At 38.7% G+C, this 15438-nt stretch overlaps 2 protein-coding genes across 3 annotated transcripts; one reads left to right on the top strand and one right to left on the bottom strand.

Moving 5' to 3' along the window:
- Window positions 1–241: 241 nt before the first annotated feature.
- Window positions 242–12352, top strand: LOC110067024 (dual adapter for phosphotyrosine and 3-phosphotyrosine and 3-phosphoinositide-like). 2 transcript variants are annotated; one of them, XM_089271074.1, is made up of 9 exons: window positions 242–333; window positions 2394–2516; window positions 3552–3685; window positions 5004–5143; window positions 5604–5651; window positions 6955–7020; window positions 8153–8238; window positions 8620–8707; window positions 10629–12352. In XM_089271074.1, exons 1-9 carry the CDS (start codon window positions 287–289, stop codon window positions 10671–10673), a joined length of 777 nt encoding a protein of 258 aa, XP_089127200.1. In that variant the 5' UTR covers window positions 242–286; the 3' UTR covers window positions 10674–12352. The 2 variants fall into 2 exon arrangements, with proteins under 2 accessions (XP_089127200.1, XP_089127199.1); XM_089271073.1 differs by having other exon boundaries at window positions 249–333; window positions 6958–7020.
- Window positions 10703–14589, bottom strand: LOC110067013 (uncharacterized). Its single transcript, XM_089271072.1, has one exon. The coding sequence runs from the start codon at window positions 14578–14580 to the stop codon at window positions 13675–13677; it is 906 nt and encodes a 301-aa protein (XP_089127198.1). The 5' UTR covers window positions 14581–14589; the 3' UTR covers window positions 10703–13674.
- Between the last annotated feature and the right edge of the window lie 849 nt (window positions 14590–15438).

The following is a 15438-nucleotide window of genomic DNA, read 5'->3' as shown; positions in this document are numbered from 1 at the left end:
TCCCACCAAAGCTAAAACTGAGAAAGTGAACTTAAAGTTTTAAACTGAACGTAAAATTACGGAATACCTCTTTTCAAAGCCAATGACAACGATAGAATATAAATTGTTGAAAAATGAACATCCTTCATACTTTTTTGCAATTTCCGCCCGGACGTTTTGCACAAAGACACTCCTGCCCTCTCTCCCCCACCTGGTAGTAGTTGACGTCAAAGGCGGAAATCTCCTGGGATCCCCTGAGGGGATTTATTTGAAAGCTTTCTTTGACAGAGCGTTAGAGGTAACAAAGATGGCCGACCATTTGCACTGCGAGAGCGCAGAGGTAGAACAACTCAGGTTAGAATCTATTCTAGGTAGTTTAAAGTTTATTAATGAAGCACGTCGAACACTTTATGGTAATCTCTAGAATGAAATTTATCCATACAGGGTCGATTGTGTATATTGCCTTTGTTTCCTTTATGTACGTGACTGTCTTTCAATTTTTTGCCTCGTTCTTCAATGACTGCAGTTTAGCCTGTTTTTAGAGAAAAATATGTGTGGTCTAGTTTTCGATGTTTATTCGATAAAGGTGTATTTTCGGAGGGGACTCTTCAGCCGCACTGAAAAAAAGTTAAAATTTCGTGGTTTATGGTCGATGTGAACTTAGTCTGTCTAGGTGTAATGCCACCTGCCAAATTTAAGCTCAAGTATAAAGCTATATTTCAGTGCAGCCATTGCAGTAACTTCTTCATTCTTTAAGTCATTCTCTGACCTCCAGCCTTAGTAGCGAATATTTTGAAACGAAGGAAATTTATCCGGTGCTAAAATATTATTACTGTAAAGTATGTACAAGCTTAATGCAGTACAGATGAAATGTTTTCACATCTTCTCGTTTTATTGAAAATGTGTTATCTCGATCGGCATCTTAACCTTCGTATTTTACATGTCCGAGCTAAATTTATCAGAGGTTTCCTAATTTCTTATAACGTTCGTGATAAAATGGCCCAAAAATGTCACTATGTCCGGTAAAATATATCAGTAATTCTTTTGTTTATTTGTTATCTTGTGAAGCTTGAATATTGATATTCCAATATATGTAGATAACACAATGTATAAAACATTAAATATCGTTAATAATCTAAATTCACATACTTGAGTCTTTTTTGTAAAAATTATTGCGATTTTTTTTTTATTATGAGACTACTGAACCTTAACCCACCACAAAAATCTTGTTATTGTTTTTCTTCATATTTTTTTACAGTTCTTTTAAGCGAATTTTACCTTGTGCAACTAGATGTAATGTTGGAATCAGTTATAAATGTTTGGTGTTGATGAAAATGAGAAGTGAATCATTTTTTTTTTAGCTTTCCATTAGTAGTGAGTTTAGTATGCCACAAGCCCCCTGTAGCTCCGTGATCTGGTGGGAAAAGTGTTGTGGGTTGTGAATATATGAAAGATCACGTATTTGAACTGCAGATAAAGGCATAAAGGCATGACTGCGATGATCAATCATGTCTTAATAAACATTTAAATTATACACTTGCTCTTCATTAATACCGTTGCAACTCCCCTAACGACCACTTCATACTAGCAGTTACCTCTCCACCGTGGCAGCTTTTTATCCAGACTGCATACAAATCTATACTTTTTACTGTTAACAGCTTTTTACCATTAACAACAGCTACCTCTGTACATGTTATTGAGCCTCATAGCGGCCTTTGTAACAAGGGTCAATTGTATGTTGTTTGCAAGTGGCCCTATGTACTAAACAGTGGTTTTATTTCCTTTAAAGTTAAACAATGCACTTGCTCAGTATATCAACCATTAAATTCACCTTACAATAATTAATACATTGTTAAGCATGTAGGTAGTAAGAATATAGAAAATGATCAAACTGAGGACATTGTCTTGATATATTGGACTTAAGTCTCAGAGCTCAGGTTCATTTGTAACATTGGTACTGAAAAGCTCATTTTAGGCAGCAACAATAATTTACATGTATGTATATATGTATGTACTCCAAGCAATCAGTCTGGGAGTGGAGGGTGCGGGGCTGATTGTGATTATTACTTGCCCAGGGAACTGTCATGTGAAAAGGTCGGGGATGCTTGCTTAGCGGTGAAAATCACAGACTTTGGTCTCACTTTAGGGTATTTAGAATGAAAGGCCACTATTTTTACCCAGTAAGGTACCTGTATCTTTTAGTGTTTTTCTCCATAGAATAATAATGTTGTGTGTGAGTCAAATGATGCTTAAGCTACATCAAGATTGATCTACTTTAGGGGTTTAATTCAAATTCGACAACAAGCATCCCCAACTGTTTTTCACATGGGAGTCTCCCGCCGGAGTTCTCGTGACGGACAATAATCTCAATGCACAACGTATGATCATTATTTGATCCGTTGATTATGTTGCAGTTGGTATCACTATAACATAAGTCGTCATGTGGCAGAGGGATTGTTAATGGCAAACGGAAAGGATGGAAGTTACTTGCTGAGAGCAAGTTCATCTAGTCCTGGAGAATATTCTCTCTCAGTGAGGTATTTACAGAACAGTTAGACCTCTGATATTGGTAATTTAAATGCAATTTTTACAAGGCTGTGGTCTAAGAAAAAATGCGAGAAGCACAAAGGTTCCTAACAATGAAATCCTGGGTGCCCAGTGCTTAAGCTCATATGAAAAACGTGTGTTTTTACAGTTGCCCAAAGTCAAAAGTTAGTTACCTGTGGTACGTGGGCATTTCTAGAGCACAGCCTTGTTACATGTATATCAATAATATATCAGGACTCTGTATTATATTATTATTATTATTATTATTATCATTGTCATCATCATCATCATCATCATCATCATCACCGTCACCGTCACCGTCACCGCCACTGCCACTGCCGCCGCCACTGCCGCCGCTGCCGCCGCCGCCGCCACCACCACCGCCACCGTCATTGTCACTGTCATTGTCATTGTCATTGACATTCTCATTCTCATTGTTATTGCTATCATTAGGAAACACTCTAAGAATACTCACACTAAGAGCTGTGTTTATAATACTACATATAGAAACACAATACTAGCATGAGGTATGGAGGTTTTGGTCTTATGAGCTAAGCAAGCCAAATTTTTCATAAATATTACAATCAACAAAATAAACAATTCATTTGCTTTCTTTTCTTCCTTCTTTTTTTTCTGTGGCCCTGTCTCTCATTCCCATAGCATTTCTTGTTCTCCCAAATTCCTTTGGCTGTGTTTTTATTAATAATTCGATTATGAGCTTGAGAATTCTATCATGTGATAGTTGATGAGTGGCAGGCTGAGTCAACTTTTATGTTATACTTGTACATTAATTACCATCTAAAACAGAATAGATAGTGAGTAGCGTAGCCAATCAGAGTACAGCATTGGTGATAGAATGCTAGCAGATTTATACCGAAACTTGATAGAAACAGGGAAAATGTGCTTTGTATTTCTTAATGAATTAAATCTTTACTGATCAGCATTTTGTTTCTTCTTTCATTATCAGCACATTTTCTACTGGATGTCTAACAAGAATTTTCATTTCAACCTTCTATTTGTTTTAGATGTGCTAGCTCAGTGAAACATTTTCAAATTGGCTGGGATGGCACACAGTTTAAATTTGGAATGGGGTCATTCTCAAACATCAGCGAGTTTGTTGAACATTTTGAAAACAAGCCTTTGATTGGAGGTGATTCTGGTGAGTAAAACACCTTTTAAAGAAATCTTTCAATAAGATTTTAAGAAACTAATAAAGGTGATCAAAGTTAGGGCTGCAACAAAACAAATTCTCACGATACGATATATATCTCGCTACAAGTGCCACGATACGATACATCATACTATACATCATTACATACAACTGACAGATAAGGTAACCTTGTTCTTACTTAACTGTTTTGAAATCATTATTTCCATTTATAACAAACCATGAACGGACGAACCATGGGTTTTGTCCATGGGCGCACAAGACTGTGTCAGCTGACAACTAATTGGAACTGAGCATGCTTTTGTGCCGCCATCTTGAAAGATACATGACCGGAAGCAGGCAAAGCAATACAAAGCAAAGATGGAACTTTTTTCCCCTTTCCTGGGTCCCTTTGTATAATAATTAGCTCTGAAGGGGCTTGGACTTGGGTAAGGAGTCATAAAAGACTCACAGTTATTTCTGAATGTTGAATTTTTTATTCGTCAAGAATTACAATATTATAATATTGCGACATCTTGTCGTAATATCGATATTTGTATTGTGACAAAAAAATAGTGATTCACCGGTGCATCGGTGTATCGTTGCAGCACTAATCAAAGTATCGGCATTGAAAAATTGGAGCCAGGCCTGTGCTTGTCTCTGGTTTCCATAGCATGAAACTATGAGTATTAAACATGCCCTTCTACTAGATGGTGCTAGGCCATTACAGAGTTGTCCCTTTCACCCTCGTTGGTGAGTTAAGGCACTGTGTGCCCTAGTTGTGTTCACTGCGTCGTGTTCCTGGCAAGACACTTTGGTTACTCTCATACAAACTGTAGCGCCTCTTTTCACCTAGGTGTATATTTGGGTATTGCTGAATTTAATGGTGGGGCATAACCTTGCAATGGATTAGTATCCCATCCTGGGAAAAGCAGAAAAATGTCAGGTTGCATGCTTAAACTGAAGAATTACTAACAGTGCATATGAGATGTAATTTTTTGGTGCTAGTAAGAATGATTTGGGCTGGTCAGAGTTGTAGCTAGTAATTGGCAAACAAGACACTTTTTTTCATTTTTGATGTTTACAGTCATCATAAACCCCCAAAATACCTTAGAAGAAAATGTGTATAACCTTGGACGTCGTGTCAGTCGTAACTTTTAAGTGGACATTGCCTCAGTCATGATTTTTTTTTTTGTGGCTGTGGCCCTGCTAATGAGTACATCATAATTACAGCTTGCCCAAAGGTCAAGCCCAAAAATTGGTTTTCTTTGCTCCGTGTGTAATCTTGGTCAACTAATGTGATGCATCTATTTGCTCTTGCCTCTGTTAGGGGTCTTGACATTATTGAAATATCCGTATCCCAGGGATATTGAAGAACCAGCGACATATGAGAAAGTCAGGGTACATGCAGAATGGGGAAAAAACAGAAAGAGTAGCATGGAAAACAGCGTGGATGATAATGTACATTCTGTAAGTTGAAACTGTTGAAAGATCATCAAAATTTAATACACATGTCATAGTTAATTACATGTATGATCATTGCATGCATACATTCACTTTCCTTCTATGGGTATATTACGAACTCACAACGTCACCAGCTCCCAGTTGGCTTGATAGCTCAGTTGTTAGAGCACTACACTGGTATAGCTGAGGTCACGAGTCTGAATCCTGTTCAAGCCTGATTTTTTTTTCAGGCTTTATATTCACAGCTTCTTAAGTTGTGTACATATCTGCAAAAATCGTTTCATGTCTTCACTTCTTTCTCTTCAGTTCAAATAAATCATCTTTCATATATTCACATGCATAGATATACAAATAAAGTTATAAAATAAAAATAAAATTAAATTAAAATAAAAGATACATGTTACATGTTACCTGAACCATTACTTAATATATATTTTTTAATGTTGTGTGGCCGCTTTTTTTCTAGTTTGGATCAAAAGAAGGATATCTTACTAAACTTGGCGGTAAAGTGAAGGTAAAAAAAAAAAACAGATTTAACAATTCATAATGAAGTTTTTGAGCAAACCAATTTCACATACAGGGTGTAAAAATAAGTAAAATGATATTTTTTATAGCACGACACCCAATTCTAGTGTCCCATGTGCTGGGCACGGGAGTTCTTTGTGGTTAATGGTTAAAGGATGGTTTTACAGCTCAACTTGTGCGTGTGCAGCATGGATTGTGGGGCAAGAAAATTCACACAGATGTAAATGATGAAAAGACTTAATATACTATTTTCTATTTTGAAAGTGAACAAAAAATTATCTTGCCAAGAGTAAGGGTGAAAAAAGAAATACTCATTACAACAGTTGTGTCAGTGGGAGCTTTGCCATTTACCTATTGCTTTTCATTTTATTGAGTTATGCAAGCAGGCACCCTCTATAAATTTAGATAACCACAGTTTTATTGATTATGTTAATAATAATCATATAACATAGTAGCAGTCATTAATGGCTAAACTGTATAAACACTATGTAAAATAATTAGTTCTTTGGAGACATTTAAGACTAAGATTTCAAAGTATTTTACTGACTGAGTAATTTTTTGTATTTTAGTTATGTCCCTATTTTATTTGTTTATTTACTGTATTATGTCTTAGTAGCTATAGCTCTATTTCTATTGTTCTTAATCAACTGTTTGTAATGTTTTTAACATTGTTGTGACGTCTAACAACTTAACCTACGAACTCAAATGTAGATGTACAGATGAACATTAGTCGATAAGCACTTAATGACTGGCACTAAGGGAACCAGTGAGTTTTGTTGACTCCAGACCCTTGCTGTATCCCCTTGAACATTGAGGTCGAGGGGAAACAACAACGAAACTCACTGTCTTCAGCGGAGCCAGTCATTAAGTGTTTTGTCATACGTCCCAACTCAGAATTTTTTTTTTCTTGTTGCTGGCCGGCACACAAATTTTCTGTGGTTTCAAGGAGCATGACTTGATTAGGTGTGACTTGAAAGTTCAAGTTGTTGTTTCTTTAGTGAGGTGGTGAGTTTTGTTTGCCCTAGGGAATTACCTGTTTGTGAGTTTTGACCAATGACACATGACACATTCTCCTCCAATTGAAAAATGCAAATGTTGAGTTTGGCGGTATAACAATAAAACTTATGGTACATTATAGTGCTAGAGTCATCCAATGAATAAGATTTGTCTGAAAGTTTGATCCGCACTTAATGACTTTATGGCCCCAAAAGGAAGTGATCAATAAGGATATCTCTGTGTTGTTATCATATGTTATTGTTTTGTAGTGAATAATATCATTTGATACTGTTTAGCAGAACTGGAAAACAAGATGGTTTGTGCTTTTGAAGAATGAACTGAAGTACTATAAGACAAAAGGGGTGAGTATGGACTTCAAAGACCTTCTTTTCTGAAATTATAATCGACTATTTTTTTGATATCAAAATCTTAATTATTTAAGAAGCCTTGGAGCCAAATAGTTCATAGCTGCTGAAGTTTATCCCAGTTACTGTAGCATGAAGCGGCTTGGAGTATTTCTACTCCCCCTGGACGGGATGCTAATCCATTGCAAGCCCCTCCCCCGCAATTTGTTAGGTTTCCCCAACAATTTGCCAGTACCCATTTGTACTCCTGGGTGGAGAGAGGCATTGTGAGAATTAAGTGTCTTGCCCAAGAACACAACAGTGTCCATGGCCAGTACTCGAACCTGGGCCGCTCACTTTGGGAACGAATGCACTAACCATGAGGCCAGCGCACCTCCTATATCAAAATCTTAAGTTAACTAAGTTAAATCTGAAGCTATGGGGAGTGAAGCAGCTTTTTTCATTCCCTCAGGCTCGGAGCTAAGTTTGAATTTAAATATAGAGAAATTGGCCTATAGATTCTACCTCCGGATTACATGGCATAATTATACCAAAACACCTCCCATTCACTTCTAAGTCTCCATACAAGCTAAGTGGCCCATAGGTTTGTGTTCCTTATCCCGGTTTCAGTAGCATGAAGCGACTAGGAATATTTCTACTCCCCCCTGGATGGGATGCTCATCCATTGCAGGGTTACCCCCAGCTTTACATTCGCCGGTGCTTATTTATACACCTGGGTGGATAGAGACACTGATAGAGTAAAGTGTTTTGCCCAAGAACAAAACACAATGTACCTGGCCAGGACTTAAATCTGGACTGCTTGATCCATTTTGTGTTCTTGGGCAGGACACATGTGTCACCCCAACAGTGCTTCACTTCTTTGCAACATATGAACAGGAAATAGTGTTGCCATAAGGGCAGCTTGGCAAATTCTTGGTTTCCGTTTGGGTAGCCAGCACATGATAGCGAATATAACAGTGACATCACCTATTGTTGCTGAAGCAAAAAGCTCTTTTGTTTTATTGCCTGGAAATTGTAATAACAATGCAGTGCTTGTAATTTCAAATATCTCCCCTATAATGTTTAAATTTATTTTTACCAGTTAACTAGTGGTCTCTTTCTCTTTGACTTGTTTGAATTTGTATTCCAGGACAAAGAACCTATTAAAACAATAGACCTTGAAGACTGCCAAGAAGTTGCAAGAGACGATTCACTAGGAAAAGGAAATTGCTTCAGGTGAGCTTGATTTAACCATTCAGCAGTTTCCTTCTCAAGGCTTGTCATGCAATGTGTAGGCTTCTGGTGTGGGGCAGGGGGGGGGGGACTCCCATATAAAAAAGACGGGGGTGCTCGTAGCTTTGTTATCTCTTAGGGTGTTCAGCCTTGAACGGGCATGCATCGTGGCAGGAGCGGCAGGACCAAAGTTGATGAGCGAAGTTGTGAGAGATGAGTCAACGAGTGTGAGGGGCCATACCTGTACCAGGGCCCTCACCAGCTCGCTTTGCTCACTGATGATGCCAACAATGAGAGCCTTCTTGCAGGCTGCAGAGTATCTTACAACAAGTTCATCCTGTTATTTTTGTGTGCCAGCTATTCATGTTTTATCTTTGCTTGTAGGATTGTCATGCCGTACAGAACGTTTTTCTGTTACGCCAATTCCACACAAGAAGCCGACGAATGGATTAAAATTCTTCAGTGGAAACTGGTAGGTGCACCCTGTATTCATTTAAGTTGCATATTTAAAACTCTGTTGTACAATTCCTTGCCTGGGGTGGTTACAGGATTTTAGAGAAGAGGTTCCAGATATGGACCATTGAAAGGTTGTCTCTCTGTATGGGGGTGCCGGGGGCATTCTCCCCTAGAAAATTTTATAAAATGGAGGTCCTTAGGCTCGATTTCCACCGCTTTCTTGAGTCCGGTCTACGTTCCTCCCCGAGAAGAGACGGCTGGACGTGCGAGCGCCAAAGCATGTCTGTGACGTAAATTCATAATGTAATTCTTGTGGCGCTTCAGCTGGCCGGAAATGTCATCTGATGACAATCATAGGCAGGCCCACATGACACCTACAGTTCGTAAAATTTGTGGCGTTTTCGCCACTTCCTCTTTTAATTTTGGCCCTCCAATCTATTTTGTTACACATTATTGTTGCGGAAGGGCATTACATGCTATGTCCTGTAGAAGAGTTTTTAAAAAAAAAAAAATAGTAGAACAGAGCTGTTTGACTATGGTGTAGCAACTGTCATGTCAAAGGTCACACGTATGTCGTATGGTGTGCATGGTGTTGACACCATGTTTCCTGGGCCATGTTTAGTTCGGTTTGCTTTGGCTCATTTAAAAATTTAATTTTGTCTGGCCTTGCCAGAGACTGGTGTTGCTTCCCGTCAAGAAGACTACCATACACATCAATTTGACTGAGTGTTTTCTTTCTTGAGATCGATGTCTGCGTTCATCCCTCTCTTTGTTGACTTTGTTCATTATCTGACATTCTGGTGCCACATGGTTCGAATATAGATTCTAACGCATAAGTCTGTTGACTATTTTGCGTGTTGTATATGCCACTATGGTTTACATCAGGCAAGATTTCACCATTTGACGGTATTTGGTTAAATGTCCCACTAATAAGATCGCACTTCATATTGCACAACTTCTTTGCTACTGCGAGAAAGCTAATCTATGCAGCCTGCTCGATTCAGGCAGGCAGATTTCTTATTGGTTGAAATTAACAATGTCAAGTCCACGAGTCCAGCTGTGAGTTCGGGGGAGGAGCGCGGGCTCTTTTCCCGAACAGCGGCTGGTAATCCAGCCTAGGAGGTCCTTGGATATGGGATTTCCAACATTCTGAGGCTAAGTCAGTGTGTTATAATGTCTCGTTTTTTTTAATTTAGGGGGTTCGGATTCAAGTGAACCTGGTGAACCACCCCTAGACCTGCCCCAGTTTGCACCATCTTTGCGATTTTTCTGTGAATGTATCAACTTATCCAAAACCATGATGCCATTTGGAAAAGTTTGTCTTTGATTACCAAGACATCAACTGGCTTTCTTCAGACTGTGCCCTTCTATTTAATACACTCAATCCCACCGGCAATTCAGCCACTTTTTTTGAAAGTGGGAAGCTTAAAACATGATTTGTTGTCAAGATGCGGTTGGCGGAATGCATAGTGTAACGAACTCTTACTTATGAAGGGAGAAAGGTCAACATTCTTTGTCTTCAGTTAACATTCTGTGCAGGTCAATTTTCTTCCAAATGGCTCGGTTTATGCCTGGGGAAACTCCCACATAAAAAGGGCAGGAGTGCTAGTCGTACCTTTTAGGGGTTAAAAAATGGGTGTGGCACCTCTTAGGGTGTGCAGCCTCGAAAGGTCCACAGTGGTACCTTTCAGGGTATTGAGCCAAAAAAATGTGACAGGAGATAATGTGTTGTTTTAGAATTGGTACATGTACCTCTTAGGAGTGAAAAACATTTCAAGCCCACACCCACAAAACAGGCTTAGGGGTTCTTTTCAAAATTTCCAACAAGCGCCACCCCCCCCCCCCCCCCCCCTCCCCATCATTTTTATATGGGAGTTAACCCCTACCAGGAATTTATATTGTCACACCATAACCAGTGCAGTGGTTCTGTTTTGCAGGAAAATGTGACCCAGTCAAAGCACAGGCGTTCAACAGTTAGATAAGACTTCAAAGAAGAACGTTATCAAGAACGTTTTATCCAGATGTTAATTTAATTGATAAGTATTGATAATGTAAATAGAAAATATTCTGTGCAAAAAAAAAGACACTTCTTGTCTTTTCTCTGCCGTCTTGTTACTTGGTGTCCAGTCTGTTAGTAAACACAGTTATGTTGCTTTACAATTTCAGCCCTTCTCATGCAAGGTGCCATCCACACTATGCCAGAGAAATTTGAAAACGGAGTTAACAATCTGAAAACGCATCAAATGTTCTCTGTCCATGCTACATGGAAGAAATGTGAAAATGCATCAATCATTGGTCAGTTTGGAGTTGAGTTTGAGGAAACCCTGGGCAGGAAAATCTCATGATTATTGTGATCGATCGTTTTTGAAAACCTCCGTTTCCAGAATGTTTTCTGTCCATACTTAAAGGCGAGGCCAGTGTTTTCAATTCCTCTGGTTTGATGAATGTTCTCGAAAAGCTTTGTTTTCATGATGACTTTAGTGTGTACGGTAGGCCTAACTGTAGAAATAAAGCTGTGTTTTCAAATTTCTCCTGCATAGTGTGGACTGGGCCTGAGATTTGCAAAAATTATTTCCTCATTACAAAAATGTATACTTACCTATGAACAAATGAAGATTTAATCTTGGGTTTTTGGGCCTTATTGGGGAGTTTTTCTATGTCTTAAAATCGTCAGCTATTTAAGAATGTTTGATCCAGGAGTCTCACATGTGGGCATTTGTTACAGTTATAATATAATGTTATTTTAAGTTGTCCAAACAGGTGATAGTTTGGTACAATGTTTTACAGCCAGTGTTGGAAGTAGAATGATTATTATATTCTAAAGTAAACAATAAATGAAACAAATTCAGAAAACCTATAAGAAGATTGTCATACAGACCCTATGTGACCTTGCCTAAAAAGAAGTTAATTATAATGCATGCATTTCTTGAAGTCAGAGTTTGGTATTCTCATGGAATGAATTATGTTAGGAAATAGCTTGGACTACAAGATTTCTTGTTTTTGACTTGGATCACGTATTCTATGTTCACATAAGACCAAGACATGTTTAGTCTGATCGCAAAATAATGATCAAACATGTTTCACAGCAAAAGATAGTGTTCACATCAGCCAGTTCAGTCTGAACATGACTGAAAGATGAAACTGTGAAGCACTGCTGTTTGCAGTGAAGGAAACGTAAATATGAAAAGTCATGTAAGTGAAATAACTCACTAAAAATGTAGCAGCAATTCTCAGCTTCATTTTCACAATTCATGTGTAATTTTAAAGATTTGATGCAATAGGCATCAAATTAACTGCACAAATTAAAAAAAATATATCAGCAGCACTTTAGGTGAACAATGCAGTTACAAACATGTTCTGGGGAAACACGTTTCTTGTAAACATGTCTACTCCAAACATGTTTCAGTCTCAGATAGTATGAATGAGGTATAAGCTTGTTTCTCACACACCTTTTAATTCCAGGTATTTCAAAAGATGATCTGATGTGAGAACAAACTTGGACACAAGAACTCTTGTAGTCCCAGCTATTGCTAAGATTGCTCCATTTACCACACTAGGAACAACAAACTCCAGATTTCTCAAGTATATATAGCACTGGATATTTATAAAAATACTAACTACTGTATTACTGTCACAGAAAGAATAAACTTTGCCATCATGACTTGACTTTTTTAATATCCTTTCTACTGTGGAACCTCGATATAACGAAGGGCCAAGGGACTGGCAAATAATGTTCATTATAATACGGTTTTGTTGTATCGAGGTTCTTTTCCATATATTTCACTATTACTGGGGTGAAGAATATTGCTTGTTATACCAAGGACATTGTTAAATAGAGGTTCGTTAAGTTGAGGTTCCACTGTATTTAGCCTCATTTATGAACCAGCTGTTTGCAGAGCACTAGATTTTTTTTTGCATTGAGCAGAAAACTCATGAATGAATTCAATCTCGTGCTCACATGAAAAAACTTAGTTCTCACAAATCTAAATTCTTTTATTTTCCCTTCGACTCTCATATTATAAATTGAGAAGGAAAAATTACTTGTGACAACATTATGTTAGCTTACCACATCCTAAGAATGAGACTGTGAAACTGTTCTTTGGAACATCTTTGGAAATCTTTCTTGAATATGGCAGGGATCAATAATCGCCTGCCTTTGACTTGGAGAAACCTGGCAGTTAAACAGGTGCCACAGGCCTGCAAACCTGACAAAAATTAATTAAAACCTAGGAAATTTGAATTGACTAGATTACTCATCAACTCTACCGGGCACTGCTAAAGTCATTGCCTCGATATATTTATGATTTAAACCAACCGAAAACAGTCGGAAAGTTTTCAGAAATAATGAATCATACATACATGTATATAACTTAATTACATGTCAAATTTTGTAGAGAGGAAAATGTCTCCCAACTAGTGGTGTTCACCTAACTAATAACTCTATTTTTACAAATTATTTATTAGCTATGTATTAAAGAATTAAAAAAAAATTGATTTGTACAACTCTTAAAACTATATATACACTGTAAATATCAACATATTAAAATAAGGTGAGTGTATTTGTGTTGCAACCCTTCATCTTCACCTGTCCCCTAGCGCCAAGTTGGCGCATAGGGCCTGTTGCAACCCTTACTAAATACAATGTGTATTGCTAAGGAGGGTAGCAAATCCAGTTTCAAATTGAGTTAAAAGGAGCTCAATGAGTATGACGGTATTTTGAGTTATTTTGGGGGTGCACAGAATGACGAACTTGAAAAATTTAGCCTAAACTTTTCAAAATGTGCAAACCATGAAGTAGCTCCTTTAAAAGATGTGAGGTTCACAATTTGAAGAGTGAGAAATAAATGGAAAACTTTGCCCAGTAAGTAACTTGCTTCTACAGCTTTCAGGTAATGCAGGTAATGCTGGCAACCATTAAGACAAGATTATCACTAACCACTCTTAACAAGAGTGATTACCACAGACTTCCAGCTCCCGAAGAACTCAGATGTTTAAGTTTACCATGGGGATGCGCCAATCCCGCTGTTCCGGGTATTCATTTGGGCCAACTGGCATATTTGTCCACTTGGCCTGTTCCACATCGATCTTCACCCCTCTGATCCTCAATCTGGCTAAACTCGCCTCGGAAATATCTCTGCAATCCCTAACTTCCAGAATCGTTAACAAAGGGCAGTATTCCCCGACCATTTTCACGGCAGAATTGGAAACCCGCCAGCAACCTCTTATTCCAAGATGTGACAGTTTAGGACACGATTTAGCGACGATTCGAATACAGTTATCGCTAACACCGTAGCAGTCGTTAAGAACAAGCGTCTTCAAGCCATTGCAACAGGAAGCTAGCGACGAAACACACAAGTCCGTAACCTCCCAACAGCCAGCGAGATCGACGTCCTCAAGGCTGATGCAGCACAGGGATACCTGAGTAACTGCATCGGAAGAAACCCAGCGACATTCTCGTAACCTTAACACTTTCAAACCCCGGTTACATTCCGCCAAGGTGAACAGCGCTAAGTTTGTTAAACCTGAACAAGCAGTGAGATCTAGCTCGCAGAGTCGTGTATTTCGCTTTAAGATTTCTACCAAGACGGTGTCACAAAGCCAGCTTTTGCAGTTCTTCAAACTCAGCAGCCGCAATGAGAAATTTGATTTGGTTATCAACATCAGAGCACTAGACGTGAGGCGAGATGAAACTTGACTGCAGTCGAGGACTCTTTGCCAAGCAAAATACGAATCACAGGCATCCCGGCAAAATTTACACACGTTTCTAAACTTAAAGAGTTGTGGTATGGTAAAATGTGGAAATATATGAAGAAACACCACATCTTCCCAAGGTAGACTAGAGAAATTCGCCAAATTCGATCGGGAAAACCAGGAACGAACATCCGCCATCTTGGTTTATATTATTATGGGACCCTGGGGACGAGGTGGTGCTGAAGGGAATCTGGGAACTAGCCAACCTCGTTCCAAGTCTCCGCGCTGATTTCTTCTCCAACCTGGGGATTTCGGACATTCTGCTGTTTCAGGAGCCCATGGGCTCCTGGCTGTTTTTATCATGTACAGAGTTATTTTCTCGGGTAGGTTAGATTAGGGTTAGGGATGGTTTGGAACTTCCCTTTGATAAATCGTGTTCACCTTCACCTCTGCTGTGCGAAGGTAGGAGCTCCTGGCGAAGTCGAAGTGGGTGGGGGTGGGGTGGGACCGACATGGGTTAAGACTTAAGAGGGGTGGGGTGAGGTAGTCATCGTGTATCGATTGCCGCGTTTGTTTCACCGCTTTATATAATTTAATAGTTCATGTTTGTGGCTTCTTTGCGACGGCTACACCAATTTTTTTGAATTCTAACTCTTTGAAGAGTATTATGTCTACACGGAACTGAGGAGCATCCACTTGTTACGCTATTTTAATACTTTTTTTTGTCAAGCTTGGCAGAAGATTTATGCGTAACACGTGATGAGCGCAAAAATTTGTCAGCAACGCGTGAAAAGCAACTAAAAGACAAATGTAATTTGAGAATTTCTGAAAAAAAAACCATTGTTAACAGTAGATAATAGTATAAGTGTTGCATGAATTTTGCTAAAATTTTTACGTGGAACGGGATCACACCCCCCACCTCTCCTCCTTGCTACCTTCTTTGACGTTATTGAAAGGCATGAGTTTCGTAATCGGTTTATTTATCCTCCGTTTGATTGCATTTGATTGTGAACAATATTTTGTGTTTCTCTGATGTATACATAGAGCCTGTGCATG

The sequence above is a fragment of the Orbicella faveolata genome, unplaced genomic scaffold, assembly GCF_042242905.1.
Source record: "Orbicella faveolata isolate gen_17 unplaced genomic scaffold, um_ofav_v1 contig_34, whole genome shotgun sequence".
Classification (NCBI taxonomy): Eukaryota; Metazoa; Cnidaria; class Anthozoa; order Scleractinia; family Merulinidae; genus Orbicella; species Orbicella faveolata.
The sequence above is the reverse complement of the archived record's forward strand: the minus strand, read 5'-3'. Positions and strand labels throughout refer to the sequence as shown.

Excerpts from the sequence above, each read along its gene's own strand:
- LOC110067024 (XM_089271074.1), top strand. The coding sequence starts at position 287 with ATGGCCGACCATTTGCACTGCGAGAGCGCAGAGGTAGAACAACTCAG. Across the intron at positions 7,021-8,152 it reads AGTACTATAAGACAAAAGGG|GACAAAGAACCTATTAAAAC; the intron begins GTGAGTATGGAC and ends TTTGTATTCCAG. Across the intron at positions 8,708-10,628 it reads AAATTCTTCAGTGGAAACTG|GAAAATGTGACCCAGTCAAA; the intron begins GTAGGTGCACCC and ends TCTGTTTTGCAG.
- LOC110067013 (XM_089271072.1), bottom strand. The coding sequence starts at position 14,580 with ATGGCGGATGTTCGTTCCTGGTTTTCCCGATCGAATTTGGCGAATTTC.